This window comes from Bos indicus, chromosome 8 (genome assembly GCF_029378745.1).
Source record: "Bos indicus isolate NIAB-ARS_2022 breed Sahiwal x Tharparkar chromosome 8, NIAB-ARS_B.indTharparkar_mat_pri_1.0, whole genome shotgun sequence".
NCBI classification, from domain to species: Eukaryota; Metazoa; Chordata; class Mammalia; order Artiodactyla; family Bovidae; genus Bos; species Bos indicus.
The window spans coordinates 48,837,717-48,855,081 of NC_091767.1; the positions used below are offsets into that span (position 1 = coordinate 48,837,717).

Genomic DNA, 17,365 nt, shown 5'->3' on the forward strand with positions numbered 1-17,365 from the left:
AAAACCAAAATTATTATTCTTTTTTTGTGATTTTGTAGCCACAAATGTAAAATAACTATTTAGTATCTCCAAGATATTATAATGTTTGAAAATATAACCAGTCTTTTGGCATTTATTATACAAATTTCCATTAGTGTATTGTTGAACGTATGCACCCCATGATTTTTTCAGTGGTTTTATAGAAGACCTTATGATTTTAAGGTTTTTAATGGTATTAAGGAAAGATGCTGGCACCTGGAGAAAGAATATCAGCCTAGGTCTGTCAAATTAAACCTTTTCCCAGGATACCTTACTGACAGTTGTGTAATGATCTCATTCTGTTATTACCACTTCAGAGGATTTTTTTAAATGTCTTATAGTTTACCAGTTCATTAACGTATTTGATTGATCTAATAGCTAAATAATTATTCTTTTTACTCTGTGGCTTCCAGAATATCATGCTCAAGTCCATGACATGAAGGATTTCAGGTTGTTATAAACAAATGTCCTGAATATCTTTTTGAGTGCATGTGTGCTAAGTTACTTAAATCGTGTCTGACTCTCTACAATCCTATGTTCTGTAGCCCACCAGGCTCCTGTGTCCATAGGATTCTTCTGGCAAGAATACTGGAGTGGGTTGCTGTGCCCTCATGCAGGGGATCTTCCCAACCCAGGGACTGAACCTGAGTCTTTTATGTCTCCTGCATTGGCAGGCGGGTTCTTTACCACTGGCACCACCTGGGAAGCCTGAATATTTTCTTATCCTGACCTAAAACTAGTAAAAATAAATGGAGCTGCTGAGTTAAACTGAATCAGATCTTATATCCTTGGTAGATGATATATGAGAAGAAGAAAGATCACATTCCATCATTTTTGTTCACTTTCATGGACAGTGGCTTCCATTCCCTACTTAACATCCACCAATGATAGTGTTTTGATAAATTAATGGAAGCAGAGTGCTGGGCCACTCTCTGTAGGGGAAATGATATCTCAATATGGTTTGGTGATTTCATCTAGTCAGATTAAACTCCTGAACTTCAACAGTTGCTACTTAACCTATTTTCCCTAGAGCCTCCTATCTCTTTTTCTTGCATCTCTACCCTCCCAGTTACCCAGGCCAAAATCCTTGGAATTATCCTTGATTCTTCTCTTCCTCTCACATCCCACATCATACCACATACTGATGACATGGGTTCTTCACTGAAGACTTGGAAATGTGCTTGTTATGGCATGGATTAATGTCTGTCTCAGGGCAGTTTAGTCTGAGCTAAAAGGTTAATTTTTTATATTTTAATGTATTTTTAAATTTTTTCTTAAATAATACAATTCTAATTGTATTAATGAGCAGTTTCTTACCATTTTGCAGGCGGACATGAAAGTGTGTGTATACGCCCAGTTTTGATAAAGGCAGTGCTTTTGTTTTAAATAGACCATTCAGATATGACCAAAATCAAATCCCTTATGATTATACAGTGGAAGTGAGAAATAGATTTAAGGGCCTAGATCTGATAGATAGAGTGCCTGATGAACTATGGAATGAGGTTCGTGACATTGTACAGGAGACAGGGATCAAGACCATTCCCATGGAAAAGAAATGCAAAAAAGCAAAATGGCTGTCTGGGGAGGTCTTACAAATAGCTGTGAAAAGAAGAGAAGTGAAAAGCAAAGGAGAAAATGAAAGATATAAGCATCTGAATGCAGAGTTCCAAAGAATAGCAAGAAGAGATAAGAAAGCCTTCCTCAGCAATCAATGCAAAGAAATAGAGGAAAACAACAGAATGGGAAAGACTAGAGATCTCTTCAAGAAAATCAGAGATACCAAAGGAACATTTCATGCAAAGATGGGCTCGATAAAGGACAGAAATGGTATGGACCTAATAGAAGCAGAAGATATTAAGAAGAGGTGGCAAGAATACACACAACTGTACAAAAAAGAGCTTCATGACCGAGATAATCACGATGGTGTGATCACTGACCTAGAGCCAGACATCCTGGAATGTGAAGTCAAGTGGGCCTTAGAAAGCATCACTATGAACAAAGCTAGTGGAGGTGATGGAATTCCAGTTGAGCTATTCCAAATCCTGAAAGATGATGCTATGAAAGTGCTGCACTTAATATGACAGCAAATTTGGAAAACTCAGCAGTGGCCACAGGACTGGAAAAGGTCAGTTTTCATTCCAATCCCAAAGAAAGGCAATGCCAAAGAATGCTCAAACTACCGCACAATTGCACTCATCTCACATGCTAGTAAAGTAATGCTCAAAATTCTTCAAGCCAGGCTTCAGCAATATGTGAACCGTGAACTTCCTGATGTTCAAGCTGGTTTTAGAAAAGGCAGAGGAACCAGAGATCAAATTGCCAACATCTGCTGGATCATGGAAAAAGAAAGAGAGTTCCAGAAAAACATTTATTTCTGCTTTATTGACTATGCCAAAGCCTTTGACTGTGTGGATCACAATAAACTGTGGAAAATTCTGAAAGAGATGGGAATACCAGACCACCTGACCTGCTTCTTGAGAAACCTATATGCAGGTCAGGAAACAACAGTTAGAACTGGACATGGAACAACAGACTGGTTCCAAATAGGAAAAGGAGTACGTCAAGGCTGTATATTGTCACCCTGCTTATTTAACTTATATGCAGAGTATATCATGAGAAATGCTGGACTGGAAGAAACACAAGCTGGAATCAAGATTGCCGGAAGAAATATCAATAACCTCAGATATGCAGATGACACCACCCTTATGGCAGAAAGTGAAGAGGAACTCAAAAGCCTCTTGATGAAAGTGAAAGTGGAGAGTGAAAAAGTTGGCTTAAAGCTCAACATTCAGAAAACGAAGATCATGGCATCTGGTCCCACCCCTTCATGGGAAATAGATGGAGGAACAGTGGAAACAGTGTCAGACTTTATTTTTCTGGGCTCCAAAATCACTGCAGACAGTGACTGCAGCCATGAAATTAAAAGACGCTTGCTCCTTGGAAGGAAAATTATGACTAACCTAGATAGCATATTCAAAAGCAGAGACATTACTTTGCCAACAATGGTTCATCTAGTCAGGGCTATGGTTTTTCCTGTGGTCATGTATGGATGTGAGAGTTGGACTGTGAAGAAGGCTGAGCACCGAAGAATTGATGCTTTTGAACTGTGGTGTTGGAGAAGACTCTTGAGAGTCCCTTGGACTGCAATGGGATCCAACCAGTCCATTGTGAAGGAGATCAGCCCTGGGATTTCTTTGGAAGGAATGATGCTAAAGCTGAAACTCCAGTACTTTGGCTACCTCATGCGAAGAGATGACTCATTGGAAGAGACTCTGATGCTGGGAGGGATTGGGGGCAAGAGGAGAAGGGGACAACAGAGGATGAGATGGCTGGATGGCATCACTGACTTGATGGACATGAGTCTGAGTGAACTCCGGGAGTTGGTGATGGACAGGGAGGCCTGGTGTGCTGTGATTCATGGAGTTGCAAAGAGTCGGACATGACCGAGCGACTGATCTGATTGTATGTAACTTTTTACATCATTTTTCATTTTTCCATTTTTAAAAGTTTATACTGCATTTACAGTTATTATGAAATATTAACTGTATTCCCTTGAAATGTACCCCATTTATATGGGAAGAACTGATGTTGACATTTGCTCATACACAAAGGAACCCTAAACAAATAACACTAGTACATTGCTAATATGGAGAAGGAAATGGCAATCCACTCCAGAACTCTTGCCTGGAAAATCCCATGGACGAAGGAGCCTGGAAGCCACTGTCCATGGGGTCACAAAGAGTCGGACCCGACAGAATGACTTCACTCACTTACATTGCTAATAAACATAACTAGCACATTGCTGGAATAACCCAAGTAAACTAGATAAGATATTCATACCTAAACTTGAATCTTACTGTTATAAAGTCGTTCTTTTGCATCAAATAGCTAGACTCCTTAAGTACTATCACTTTTCCTCTATAGTCTACAAACTCCTAGTCCAGAACGCTTTGCTCTATGCTGCTGCTGCTGCTGCTGCTGCTAAGTCACTTCAGTCATGTCCGACTCTGTGCGACCCCATAGATGGCAGTCCACCAGGCTCCCCCATTCTATAGACCCTTGTAAATGCACAATAAATGCTAACTGAATAAATGAATTTTCAGTTTCCAAAGGAATGAGCTGGTGCTACAATAATCCCTTCATGAGCTAAATGTGGGTCAGAGGAACAGGTGATATCATTCAGCTCTTTCAGCTACTTGGCCACTCTGATCCTGAAGAACCATACAATATTTTCAGTGCTATAGACTGAAAAAGAGAGCCTGGAACAATATTCACTTTTCTGAACGATTCCAGTGCCTCTAAAATGTGACATTTTGCTGTTGTTTCCTTTTACTATTTCTAATTACTGGGTCTATTTGCATGAAGTGAGGATCTGGGTTGCCTAGGAGTTCATCTGCTCCTATTTCATATTCTACTCTTAAATAAGCATACTTCGGTGTAGTCTTGCTTGCTGCCTTCAACATTTAGACAGGACCCCCCACCCCCACCCCCAACTGTCCCACTCTCCTCCCATCACTCCCCAGGAGAAAGGTTATTTTTAAAGTACATAATCAATAGGCTTTGGGAAACATCCAGAACATGAGAAGGTCATATGATTGGGAGCAAGCTACCAGGGATTGCTGAGAGAAGGGATGGCAACAAGCCATGCCAAAAATTGTCTGAGGGGGGAAAGACAGTCTGTAACTCGCATTTAAATGTTCTGAGTTATTCTTTTGCACAGGGTTTTGTTTGGGAGGGGCTTCTTAGCTTGGTTCTTCAGCATTACTTTGAGTTTCAGGAGATGCAGATCAGCATTGACAGTAGCTTTTCAGACTAAATAGTGTTACATTAAAATCAAGCTTCCTCTGAGGCTCTTGATGGTCTTCAATCTCCTGGTCATGGTGCTGCTATTTAGTTCCTGATGCTGATGCTGCCTTTGCTGAGGGTTTGAATCAAGAATAAACCAATTATGGTCACAATACCTATAAAAACAATGGCTCCGTAGCTCCTGACTCAACTGCCAGACAAAAGAAACACTGCTAAACAAAGAATGCACCTACTGAGAACGTGTAGATGATCATGCACAGATGAGTATCGCTACTGGAGAGTCACCTCAAGAGGAACAAAGAGGCTATTTCTGCAATACTGTCCATTACATCACTCAGAAACCATAGCTCTTTTTTTCTTCTCTACTTGCAACCACAGCAGAGTTATCTCCCCTTATGCAGTTTTACTTAATGGCAATTTGTAACTATCCTTCCTGTACCTTAGAAGATGACCCATGACTCCAGCCCTGCATTTTCTCTCTTCTTAGCAGAGGAAATTGATTTGTCACTCATCTCCTTGGCTTGGGACATTTCATTTTGTTGTTTTTGTTTAATAGGATTGTAATCCTTCCTAAAGATTTGCTTGTATCTCTATTTATTTAGTATTTTCCTCCATTTCATTATTTAACTTTAATCATGTCTAGTGAGTTGATTATTAAAAATCAGTTTAGTATTTTGTGTGATTTTTTGCTTTGAGTATGCATGGTGCAAAAGAGGCTGTGTGTCAGCCTTTGCTATTTGTCCTCAGCTGTTCCTATATTATGCCACTGATCAGACCTTGGTCTAAGGCTAATCTTATATCATTAAGTTGCCTTTCTAAGTGAATTCCTCTTTGACTGAAGAAATTTGGTGGTAGCATTAATTGCAAGTAAAGACCATGACTTATTGTTGAATATAAAATATCTTCTGAGAAGTGTCTGTTGTCACCATTGTGAACTCTCAGTAGTGACATAAAGACTTTTGTCCCCTGCAGATCCAGTTACAGCCAGTGACAAAGGCATATGTCCACTCTGAATAAAAGAACACTTATTTTCCTATTCCATGGCTGACATTGAGTGATAACATTTTTGCATATCGTAAAAATTTTTATGCATATGCTGTTTAAAGGCAAAAAGTGCTTTTACAACAATCTTCTTTGTGAATAGAATTTAAACTCTGTATGTGCTGCCTTTTCAATATGCCTGTCAAGCTCTGAATAATAACCTTTGACAGTGCTGAGCAGAAACAAAACCAGAGGTTGTTTCCTCTGTTCACAGCAGCATTGTTTATTATCTTTGCTGTTTTGGACTTAGGCTCATCCACCTTAAATAAAATATGTAAATTCATATTTTAAATGAGTTACTAAACTGTGCTTTAAGCAAATAGTCTGCTCTGATTTTTGCCATGGCAAGTCACAGATCTTTGTCTCTGGCTGATTCAACCTGTGATGAACAGATAGTAGTTGACAAGGGGAAAAATCTGCCAATTAATATATTTTCTGATATTATTGTACCATTAAAATTTTATAAAACTTGTATATGCCTTTATAAAAATGGAGCTAATCTGAAAACAAGACCCTAAGGATGAGGGGAGGAATAAACAGAAAAAACATTCTTTGTTTTGAAAGAACTATTAAATCACCTATCTCCACATTGTCAAGGTAAATCATATATGGAAAAATTTAGGCTGCATATAATATGTATAGAAAAATTAAAATAGGAAATATCAACTTTTAAGCATTTTTGAAACGTTCTTTTACACTGGATAGCTGGTTAGAATGAAATATTCTCTATCTTAATAAGTTAATTTGGTTATAATAACCAAATGGTTTGTGCATGTGGATACAGCTTTGCTAACAACTTTCTTTATCATACAATGAAATGACCCAACAAACCCTAAGTTGACTTACTGCAAAATAGAATTTATTTTGGTTGAAGTTATTTTGAATTGAACTGACAGGCTTATGACTGACATGCTTTGCAAATTGTCGAAGGTGATGAAGCAGAGAAGTCCTTGCACAACACTCTATAAGATGCTATAGCTGTATATCTTTAATAAACAATGTTCATTTTGACAAGTTTATTGAAAAAATATATTAACTGCACAGAAAACTTTACAATGAAAGTAACAACAGTAAAAACCAGTTATTAACAATTGTGCTGTCATTTAAAGAATTGCTATATTTTTTTCTTTCCTCGACAGTGCAAATCCAAGTGGAGGAGAAAGAAGATGATACTGAGGAAAGTTCAAGTAAGTGGGGATGGACCCAGTTGGGATATGTTTCCTGGGGAATTTCAGTGAATTTAGGGGATTTGTCCTCTTATCTTGTGGGAATATGCGACCCTATGCAAACACAGGAGCACATGTGGATGACTTTCAATGGTCTTACAAGAGCGATCAAGTCCATCAGATAGACTCTTCACTTGAGAGTCCATTCAATTGGCAAAACACACATTCCACCTAATTTATAAATTGCTCATCATTAGCAAAGGAGAAAAGGAAAGGTATAAACATCTGAATGCAGAGTTCCAAAGAATAGCAAGAAGAGATAAGAAAGCCTTCCTCAGCAATCAATGCAAAGAAATAGAGGAAAACAACAGAATGGGAAAGACTAGAGATCTCTTCAAGAAAATCAGAGATACCAAAGGAACATTTCATGCAAAGATGTGCTCGATAAAGGACAGAAATGGTATGGACCTAACAGAAGCAGAAGATATGAAGAAGAGTTGGCAAGAATACACACAACTGTACAAAAAAGATCTTCACGACCCAGATAATCACGATGGTGTGATCACTGACTTAGAGCCAGACATCCTGGAATGTGAAGTCAAGTGGGCCTTAGAAAGCATCACTACAAACAAAGCTAGTGGAGGTGATGGAATTCCAGTTGAGCTACTCCAAATCCTGAAAGATGATGCTGTGAAAGTGCTGCACTCAATATGCCAGCAAATTTGGAAAACTCAGCAGTGGCCACAGGACTGGAAAAGGTCAGTTTTCATTCCAATCCCAAAGAAAGGCAATGCCAAAGAAGGCTCAAACTACCACACAATTGCACTCATCTCACACGCTAGTAGGATAATGCTCAAAATTCTCCAAGTCAGGCTTCAGCAATATGTGAACCGTGAACTTCCAGATGTTCAAGCTGGTTTTAGAAAAGGCAGAGGAACCAGAGATCAAATTACCAACATCTGCTGGATCATGGAAAAAGAAAGAGAGTTCCAGAAAAACATTTCTGCTTTATTGACTATGCCAAAGCCTTTGACTGTGTGGATCACAATAAACTGTGGAAAATTCTGAAAGAGATAGGAATACCAGACCACCTGACCTGCCTCTTGAGAAACCTATATGCAGGTCAGGAAACAACAGTTAGAAGTGGACATGGAACAACAGACTGGTTCCAGAGTTTGTCAAGGCTGTATATTGTCACCCTGATTATTTAACTTATATGCAGAGTACATCATGAGAAACGCTGGGCTGGAAGAAACACAAGCTGGAATCAAGATTGCTGGGAAAAATATCAATAACCTCATATATGCAGATGACACCACTCTTATGGCAGAAAGTGAAGAACTAAAGAGCCTCTTGATGAAAGTGAAAGGTGAGAGTAAAAAAGTTGGCTTAAAGCTCAACATTCAGAAAATGAAGATCATGGCATCCGGTTCCAACACTTCATGGGAAATAGATGGGGAAACAGTGGAAACAGTGTCAGACTTTATTTTTCTGGGCTCCAAAATCACTGCAGATGGTGACTGCAGCCATGAAATTAAAAGACGCTTACTCCTTGGAAGGAAAGTTATGACCAATGCAGATAGCATATTCAAAAGCAGAGACATTACTTTGCCAACAAAGGTTTGTCTAGTCAAGGCTATGGTTTTTCCTGTGGTCATGTATGGATGTGAGAGTTGGACTGTGAAGAAGGCTGAGCACCGAAGAATTGATGCTTTTGAACTGTGGTGTTGGAGAAGACTCTTGAGAGTCCCTTGGACTGCAATGAAAGCCAACCAGTCCATTGTGAAGGAGATCAGCCCTGGGATTTCTTTGGAAGGAATGATGCTAAAGCTGAAACTCCAGTACTTTGGCCACCTCATGCGAAGAGTTGACTCATTGGAAAAGACTCTGATGCTGGGAGGGATTGGGGGCAAGAGGAGAAGGGGACAACAGAGGATGAGATGGCTGGATGGCATCACTGACTCGATGGACGTGAGTCTGAGTGAACTCCGGGAGTTGGTGATGGACAGGGAGGCCTGGCGTGCTGAGGTTCATGGGGTTGCAAAGAGTCGGACACGACTGAGCGACTGATCTGGTCTGATCTGAAGTGGATGGTGGTCCAGAAAATTTTGCTTTTTTATTTCTTTACTATTTTCTTTGTTAAAATGTTTTCCCTTAGGCTGAATCTATTACAATATAACAGATTGGCCTTTTTGACTAAAGTGATCAGGTTGTTGAATAAAAATGAATAACTGTTCTTTTGAATTCATGAATATTTTGTCTAAATTGCCCTGTTGTTTTTACTTTGAATAGGTTCAGCTCAAGAGCCTGAATTGTGACCCATTCCTAGGCATACAAACCACTCATGGACAAGAACAGAGAAAGATTATTTTATGAGCTAAAGTTTTGAGTTGATCAAAACTGAAAGTGCAGCATTTCAAGGAGAGTTCAATTAGAGAATACATCAACACCATCAGTTAAAAACCTGAGCCCAATATGACAGCCAGTGAATGTTCATGGTGACCGTTGTTTTCATTAATTTGGTACATTCTGCATGTAAACAGCCCAGAGTCTCACACAGATCCTACAGGCTCTGACTTGACTACTATAGGGGAATAAAAGTAATTTTTCCTTTACCCTTCTGAGTTTCTTAACTGATACTCCTATGGTCTAAGACAGTTTAACAAGAAAACCAAACCAAAACAGAAGTTTATTAACACATACACCTCATGTATACATGGATGATACCCAGAAAAAAACTGAGTAATTGTGTGAGGTGGCTTAAAATTTAGACTTAAATGCCATCTAAATAGGGAAAAGTGAGGGGTATGTAGGTCTCTTGGGAGAGAATAAGTTTTAAGAGGATAGATAGGAGGTATGATAGTTTATGATACAATATGTCTGTATGTGGTGTTGACCTATAGTCTCCTCTATAGAACACTTCTATAGTGTTCCTTGGGGATGAAATCCCTGGGGAGGGGATTTATGACAATTGAGTTCCTTTAGGAAGCTCTGTTTTCAGGCAGACAAGAGGAATTCAGAGAAAATCTCTTTCTGCATTTGCTGTTTTTCAAGTGCCACATCTCAAAATAGTCAATACACTGAGGTGGCATATTTTGGGGTGTTATATTCTGAATGTCTTTCTGAGGTGGTATATTCTGCTACCTTTCAAAACTAAATTGAGCCCATTCCAAAAGGTAATGTTTATGTAAATCCACATTTAGTAGGCAATTGTAAAAACACTTCTTTTTTTAAGAATTTGAATATTTGGAAACTAGTGAAAACACTAAAGATAGCCTTTTTGTCCTAAGTGCTAAAAGATAAATATAATGATATACTTTTCATCCATGGTAAAACTCTGCAAGTTTAATATCTTAGCTTTAATGTAAAATATACTAAAATGCAGAATACCAAGTGGCTTCTTGAATTTTTGAGTTATTTGAGGGTGAAATTGTTTCTCAGTTCCTATGAGGCCCTTGTTCTTTCTATGATTAGTGACTAAAATGAACAATAAAGGCTGGGTAGATTTTCAAAATGCCAGAGTGGGGTTTGAATCATGCAACATCTGCCACAGTATTTAATAAATTTTTGGTCTTGATGACAAGAGTACAGTTTTCAAAACCTAATTAGAAAAGATATTCTCCTGTTTCTCTGTGCTAGTCAAACTTTAGTAATATTGGTAATGTTTAGATCTTATTTAGATTTGGAATATCAATTAAAGTTTAATAAGTAGTGTTAAAAAGAACAAAATTTATAAAAAAATAAAATGACACACACTATGTAAAAATGAACATATTTAACTAATAAATGAGGAATCTGGTGAGCTATTTATAGCAGTTACCAATTCAAAGGAAAATTCAAAGAACAGATTCATTTATAGATCAGGAATATTGAACTGATTGTGTAAGTGAAGACATGACTGTTTTGTGGGGGTTTTTTTTCTTTCCTTTCTTTTTTGGTGGTGGAAAGTTGTCTGCACTGAGTTTACTTGCTTGTCTACGGACAAGAACTATTTTCCATTGCTATCTAGTGATCTACAATTTACAAAGTTACAAGATAGCTTCCATAGAATTAGCATCAGACAACATAAAAGGGTATGGTACAGACATTTCATAGTTTTCCATTAAAGCACAATTTTTTTCCCTATAGTAGCTTCTATTTAAAAAGATAGTGATAATTACGAGTAATATTTGTTTTTTAATAATAATTAACTCTAAATATCAGAAGTTAAAAAGCAAAAGTGAAGGTGAAGTAGGATTGTCTGTCATAAACAGTGAAGGAAGGAACTGAATTCTCCTCCTACTCTTTACTGGAAAGCTTCCAAAGAAGTTATGGACATGTGAGGCATTAATTGTCAGTTGGTGAATAAAATAAAATAATATTATTTCTCTCAATCTCGTATTAAATTTATTAGTTATCTATTTCTAATCAAAAAGATAGAATGATCAAGCAAAGTTATTTACTATCAATTTCATCTAAGGAAGAGAAAGAAATTTAGGAAAAATAAGTATTTGAAGTTAAGAATGAAAATGATTTTACATAAAATAGATAAGCAACAAGGATTTACCAGGTAACACAGGGAGCTGTATTTAATATCTTGTAAAAACCTATAATGGGAAATAATCTACAATATATATATATTTTATATATATATATATATATAAAACTGAACCAGTTGCAGTACACCCAAACAAGTAATACAATATTGTAAATCAACTATGTTTCAAGTTTTTTTAAAAAGTTAAAAAGAAAAGAATGAGAATGATTTGAATTAGAAAGGTATTTGAATTATGTCAAGGCATAAATTAATTTCTTCAAAATTATTTTAATTTATAGCATTTCCTTGCATTCTTATCATTTGTTCTAAGATAGAAGTAATATTAACACATAGTGATTAAACACTCAACCCTTATGTATTGAATTGATAATCTACAATTTGAATTATGTCAAGGTATAAATTAATTTCTTCAAAATTATTCTAGTTTATAGCATTTCCTTGCATTCTTATCATTTGTTCTAAGATAGAAGTAATATTAGCACATAGTGATTAAACACTCCACCCTTATGTATTGAGTTGATAATCTACAAACTTGGTCTGAGAGGTCATGGTATGATATTAAACTCCCAAGTCATGTAGTTATGCAAGTAAATGAAGGCTGGAATTCTAAGCATATTAGAATTGGGGGATTGATACTCACTTATTTGAGTAGCTAAACCACAAGAATGAGAATGTAGATAAGTGTATTTAAGTGGCAGACTATGAAATATATATGGCATGGTGCATTTTATCTTGATATGACAAATGTCTAGATTATGGTTTCAGAGGTGTGACAATGATAATTAAAAAGTAAGAATACATTTGGTATCAGGAAAGCACTTTTCTGAAACTACTCACTGAAGCATTAACTGCTGTGTTTAGGCGAAGAGGAAGAGGAGGAAAACAAACTACCTCGAAGACAGAGCTTGAGACCAAAGAGGAAACGGACCAGAGATGTTATCAATGAAGATGATCCAGAACCTGAACCAGAGGATGAAGAAACAAGGAAGGCCAGAGAGAAAGAGAGAAGGAGGAGGTTAAAGAGAGGAGCGTAAGTTAGTTCTGATCTATAATTGACATTCTTTTTCATTCAAAAGTGCCTGATGTGGAAAGATCACTCTTTAGGCACTCCCTAGCCTTAAAATTGGTAATTAAAACTACTTTCAGAAAAACAAGCTTAGTCTGATGCCACCATTTTATTCCACTTAGTTAAATGTATTTTAATATTAAAATAGAATTTTTAAATGAATATATATTGAGAATGGACTTATGAGAGATTTCCTTATGAGAGATCTAAATTGTCATGGGTCATTAACATATTATAGTTAATTTAAATATTTTAAAGTTATTCCGTTAGTTAAATGCATCGTTAATGAAGTTAAATGAAAAACTTATAAACATGATCCCAAATCACGTATCTTACAGAGCAGGAGTTGGAAAACTATGGTTAATTTCAACCTAAGAGCCAAGAATGGTTCTTATCATTTTAATAAAACTGTAATTTAAAAAAAAAAACACACAAAGAGGAATATGGGACAGAGCTGTATGTAGCTCCCAAAGTCTAAAGTATTAACTATCTGTCCCTACAGAGGATTAGATTGTCCTTTCCTTTTTAATATAACTCTATGACTTTCACTTCTAGCAGGCCAATGATTTTCTGATTGCTACCTTTGTCTAGAGTAATATATTAAATGCTGTTTAGGGAAAAAATTCAAGAAAGTAATTTTCTGGTTTTTGCTTCCTGGAAAATGGCAGATGGCAGGAAGGTGGAAAAACTGTGTATGTGAAACTCATTTACTAATAGGAAACCTAGGCCACTTGGACAGGATTCAAGAGAATAACTCCTCTGCCACCCCTAGGTGGGGCATGGGAATCACCATGAGGTGATAGGCTCTGTCCTCTGAAACAGTCCTAGAACTTTAAATGCTGAGAAACTTTCCAAGATTTCCTCCCAAGATGACACCTTGTGGTATTCAATAACTAACTATTATTTGTGAATATTTTATCAACAGAGAAGTTTAGCATTAGTTGATGATGGTTCCTTTTATTTATTTATTTTTTGATTGTCATTTTCCTGCATTTATTGTTTATCTTTTTTTTTTCATTTTTTTAGCTTCCTTTTTTTTTTAAATTTTATTTTATTTTTAAACTTCACATAATTGTATTAGTTTTGCCAAATATCAAAATGAATCCACCACAGGTATACATGTGTTCCCCATCCTGAACCCTCCTCCCTCCTCCCTCCCCATACCATCCCTCTGATGGTTCCTTTTATAATGAGTAACCCCACCCATTTCTTCATTGTATTTTTGTTGACTTAAGGTTTTAAATCTCTCTCTTACTCTTCTTTATCCTTCTCTTCCTTTTTCTCCCTCTCCCCAATCTCCTCTTCTTTCTTCTATCCTTGAATACTAAGACATCACCTGCTTTCTGTTTTACTCTGATATTTTTTATGTCTATCTTCAAGTATTTTTATGTTTCATTCTTTTCAAAAACAAAACACCCTTTTAAGTTTCATGTCTTATTATGATTGTTATTTCTATTATTAGGTAGTAATATTTCCTACTAGCAAAGGTGATGCTTTCTGACCATGGTATTTCATTGAGGAAACATCACCAATAGACATATAAATGATATAGATTGTGTTCCAGAATTTACCTTTTCCTCTCCACCTGTGCTTCAGAGATGTCGCTTTTAAAAGATGACTCAGATGGGAATTCCTTTGCTTTCTTGGTCTGCTCAAGGGCCTCCTGTCAAGGCTCAACCTCTAGAAATAGGACCATGTGAATCAACTGGGTCTTGGCCCCTGTTACCTGGGGCAATCTTGTCCCTGTGACAGGGTCTGTCCTTAGCTGGTCCCACTCTCATCCTGATTCTGAGAAGCCAGAAGCACCCGTCTCCCATCCTCCCTTCTCCTCTGCAGAACCAGTCTTGACTAAAATGAATTTTCTCTCCATAGGTTTTGTAAATTATATTATTATCGCCATAATTTTTACAACTATTTTAAATAATATAAATTACTTATGATGATTGACAGTTCTGATCACTATTTCAGGGTCCATATTCCATTGTTCACTTTGAAGATAAGCCCTTCTGTTTTTAAGAAAATGTATTAGCAAATATGTTTTGAGAAAGATTAGTAGGCAAATCATGGCACATTTATTTAGGTTAACTAATTCATGATCTTCTTTTATTTAAATTTTCATGTAAAACACCTTAGGGAATTTTTCTTGCACTGAAAAAACATTTGAAAACAACTAAATCCAAGGTTGTAATGTTAACTGTCTTTGGAGATGGTTAACAAAAACTGCCTTGTTTGGCATTTTGAAGTATTTCTAATAATATTATATGCTTTTCTTGACCCAGTTTTAAGTGAATAAGTAATACGTTTATAGCAGTGAGAAATTCAGCACATTATGCCTCCTTTTTTCCTAACAACTGTTGTTTAAATAAATCAAAACTAAGATAGAAAGCCATTCTTACACAAATTAGCCCTACATTTTAGAAGCAAAGCATGCCTGTGCTACACTTTTTTAATATGATTAGCACTTTCTTTGAGTGGTTCCTGGAAAAGCTGTTTCCCTGTAATGCAATGTTTAATCATGCATTATTATATTTAAATTATACAAAAAATGTAATATCTTAACTACCTGCATATTTGAAGGTAATTTAGCTGAGAACAACTATACATTGTAGCACAGCATGATCGTACTGGAGCAATCGACAATTAACAACACAAAGATTAAAAATATACCAGTCTGAGATCTTTTAGTGTAGGAATAAATATCTTTCCATAACTTGGAAGACATTGTTATATTTTATTTTAGTGTACTTGTTGGTAATCCTGTCATCCAGAAAAATTCTGTACATAAACATTTATTTAATAAATATTTATTCAGCTCCACTTCTGTCAAAGATAATTTGCTAATTTCTTTGGAAGATATGGATATGAATGTGAAATTGCCTCCATTCTCTACAAATTAATAACATAGTAAGGGAGAGGCCACTTAGACACAATTATTATGAAATAAGGCTGTATAAATGTGCCAGGGAAGTAAAAAGTGATTTAGAGTCTTAAAGAAAACTATCTCGTAAGGACAATCAGAAAAGGGTATTGAAGACATTTCATATGATTTTTGAAGGAGTCATAGAATCTGAATATGTTAAACATGTAAAGTACTGGGTTTAAGACAGCAGGAAACTACATAATTAGTATTTAGGAACGTAGAGAAATGTAGAGAAATAAGCTTTAATTACATGGTAAATCCAAACATGAAATAGATCATTCTTTCATTCTGTGTAAGTATTTTGTTATCCTTGTACAGCACCATAGGATTTTATATGTATGTATGCTTAATCGCTCAATCTTGTCCGACTCAGCAACCATATGGATGGTAGCCTGCCAGGCTCCTCTGTCCATGGGGATTCTCCAGGCAAGAATACTGGAGTGGGTTGCCATACCCTCCTCCAGGGGATCTTCCCAAGTCAGGGATCAAACCCAGGTCTCGTGCATTGCGGGAGGATTCTTTACCATCTGAGCTACCAGGGAAGGATTTTATATAATAAACATCAAATGTTTAAAATAGAAACAACTTAACGACATTCAGAGTTGTATCTTAGTATGAGTGCACTTCCATAGTTCACTTAAACCAGGATTACTATTCTAAGAAAAATATCTTAATTGGTTAAAAAAAAACCCAACCAAGCTATCAATGACAGATGTTATTTTACAGGGTTAATTAAATTTCTGTTTCAGTAACCATGACCTGATTAAAAACTCTGGTGGTGGTTTAGTTGCTAAGTCGTGTCCAACTCTTTGCGACCCCATGAATTGCAGCACGCCAGGCTTCCCTGTCCATCACCAGCTCCCAGAGTTTACCCAAACTCTTGTCCATCGAGTCGGTGATGCCATCCAGCCATCTCATCTTCTGTTGTCCCCTTCTCCTCCTGCCCCCAATCCCTCCCAGCATCAGAGTCTTCTCCAGTGAATCAGTTTTTTGCATGAGGTTGCCAAAGTACTGGAGTTTCAGCTTTAGCATCAATCCTTCCAAAGAACACCCAGGACTGATCTCCTTTAGGATGGACTGGTTGGGCCTCCTTGCAGTCCAAGGGACTCTCAAGAGTCTTCTCCAACACCGCAGTTCAAAAGCATCAATTCTTCGGTGCTCAGCCTTCTTTACAGTCCAACTCTCACATCCGTACATGACCACAGGAAAAACCATCGCCTTGACTAGCCGGACCTTTGTTGGCAAAGTAATGTCTCTGCTTTTGAATATGCTATCTAGGTTGGTCATAACTTTCCTTCCAAGGAGTAAGCATCTTTTAATTTCATGGCTGCAATCACCATCTGCAGTGATTTTGGAGCCCAAAAAAATAAAGTCTGACACTGTTTCCACTGTTTCCCCATCTATTTGCCATGAAGTGTTGGAACCAGATGCCATGATCTTCATTTTTCTGAATGTTGAGCTTTAAGCCAACTTTTTCACTCTCTACTTTCACTTTCATCAAGAGGCTTTTTAGTTCCTCTTCACTTTCTGCCATAAGGGTGGTGTCATCTGCACATCTGAGGTTATTGATATTTCTCCCAGCACTAACTGATTTAGTAGGTACAAATAATCACTAGGCTAATAATAAATAGGTTACTGGAAAGATGAAAACACTAAGCATCATGGTAATAGCAACTATAGGAAGCAAATAGCACACCATGGGCTGGAGGAACAATGGAAAGAGGTTGAAATTAAAACCTAAAAGCATAGAGGAGAGACCCGGGGAGCTGAAACTACTGCAGAGGGGGCGATGCTCAAGTGGTGCTGGTGTC

At 37.0% G+C, this 17,365-nt stretch overlaps 1 protein-coding gene across 1 annotated transcript in view; it reads left to right on the forward strand.

The window, feature by feature from the left end:
- Window positions 1-17,365, forward strand: part of TMC1 (transmembrane channel like 1) — a 153,838-nt gene that overhangs the window by 38,665 nt on the left and 97,808 nt on the right. Inside the window, exons 5-6 of the mRNA XM_070794660.1 lie at window positions 7,005-7,052; window positions 12,430-12,598. Coding sequence (XP_070650761.1) covers window positions 7,005-7,052; window positions 12,430-12,598 — 217 coding nt within the window. The remainder of the gene's footprint in view (window positions 1-7,004; window positions 7,053-12,429; window positions 12,599-17,365) is intronic.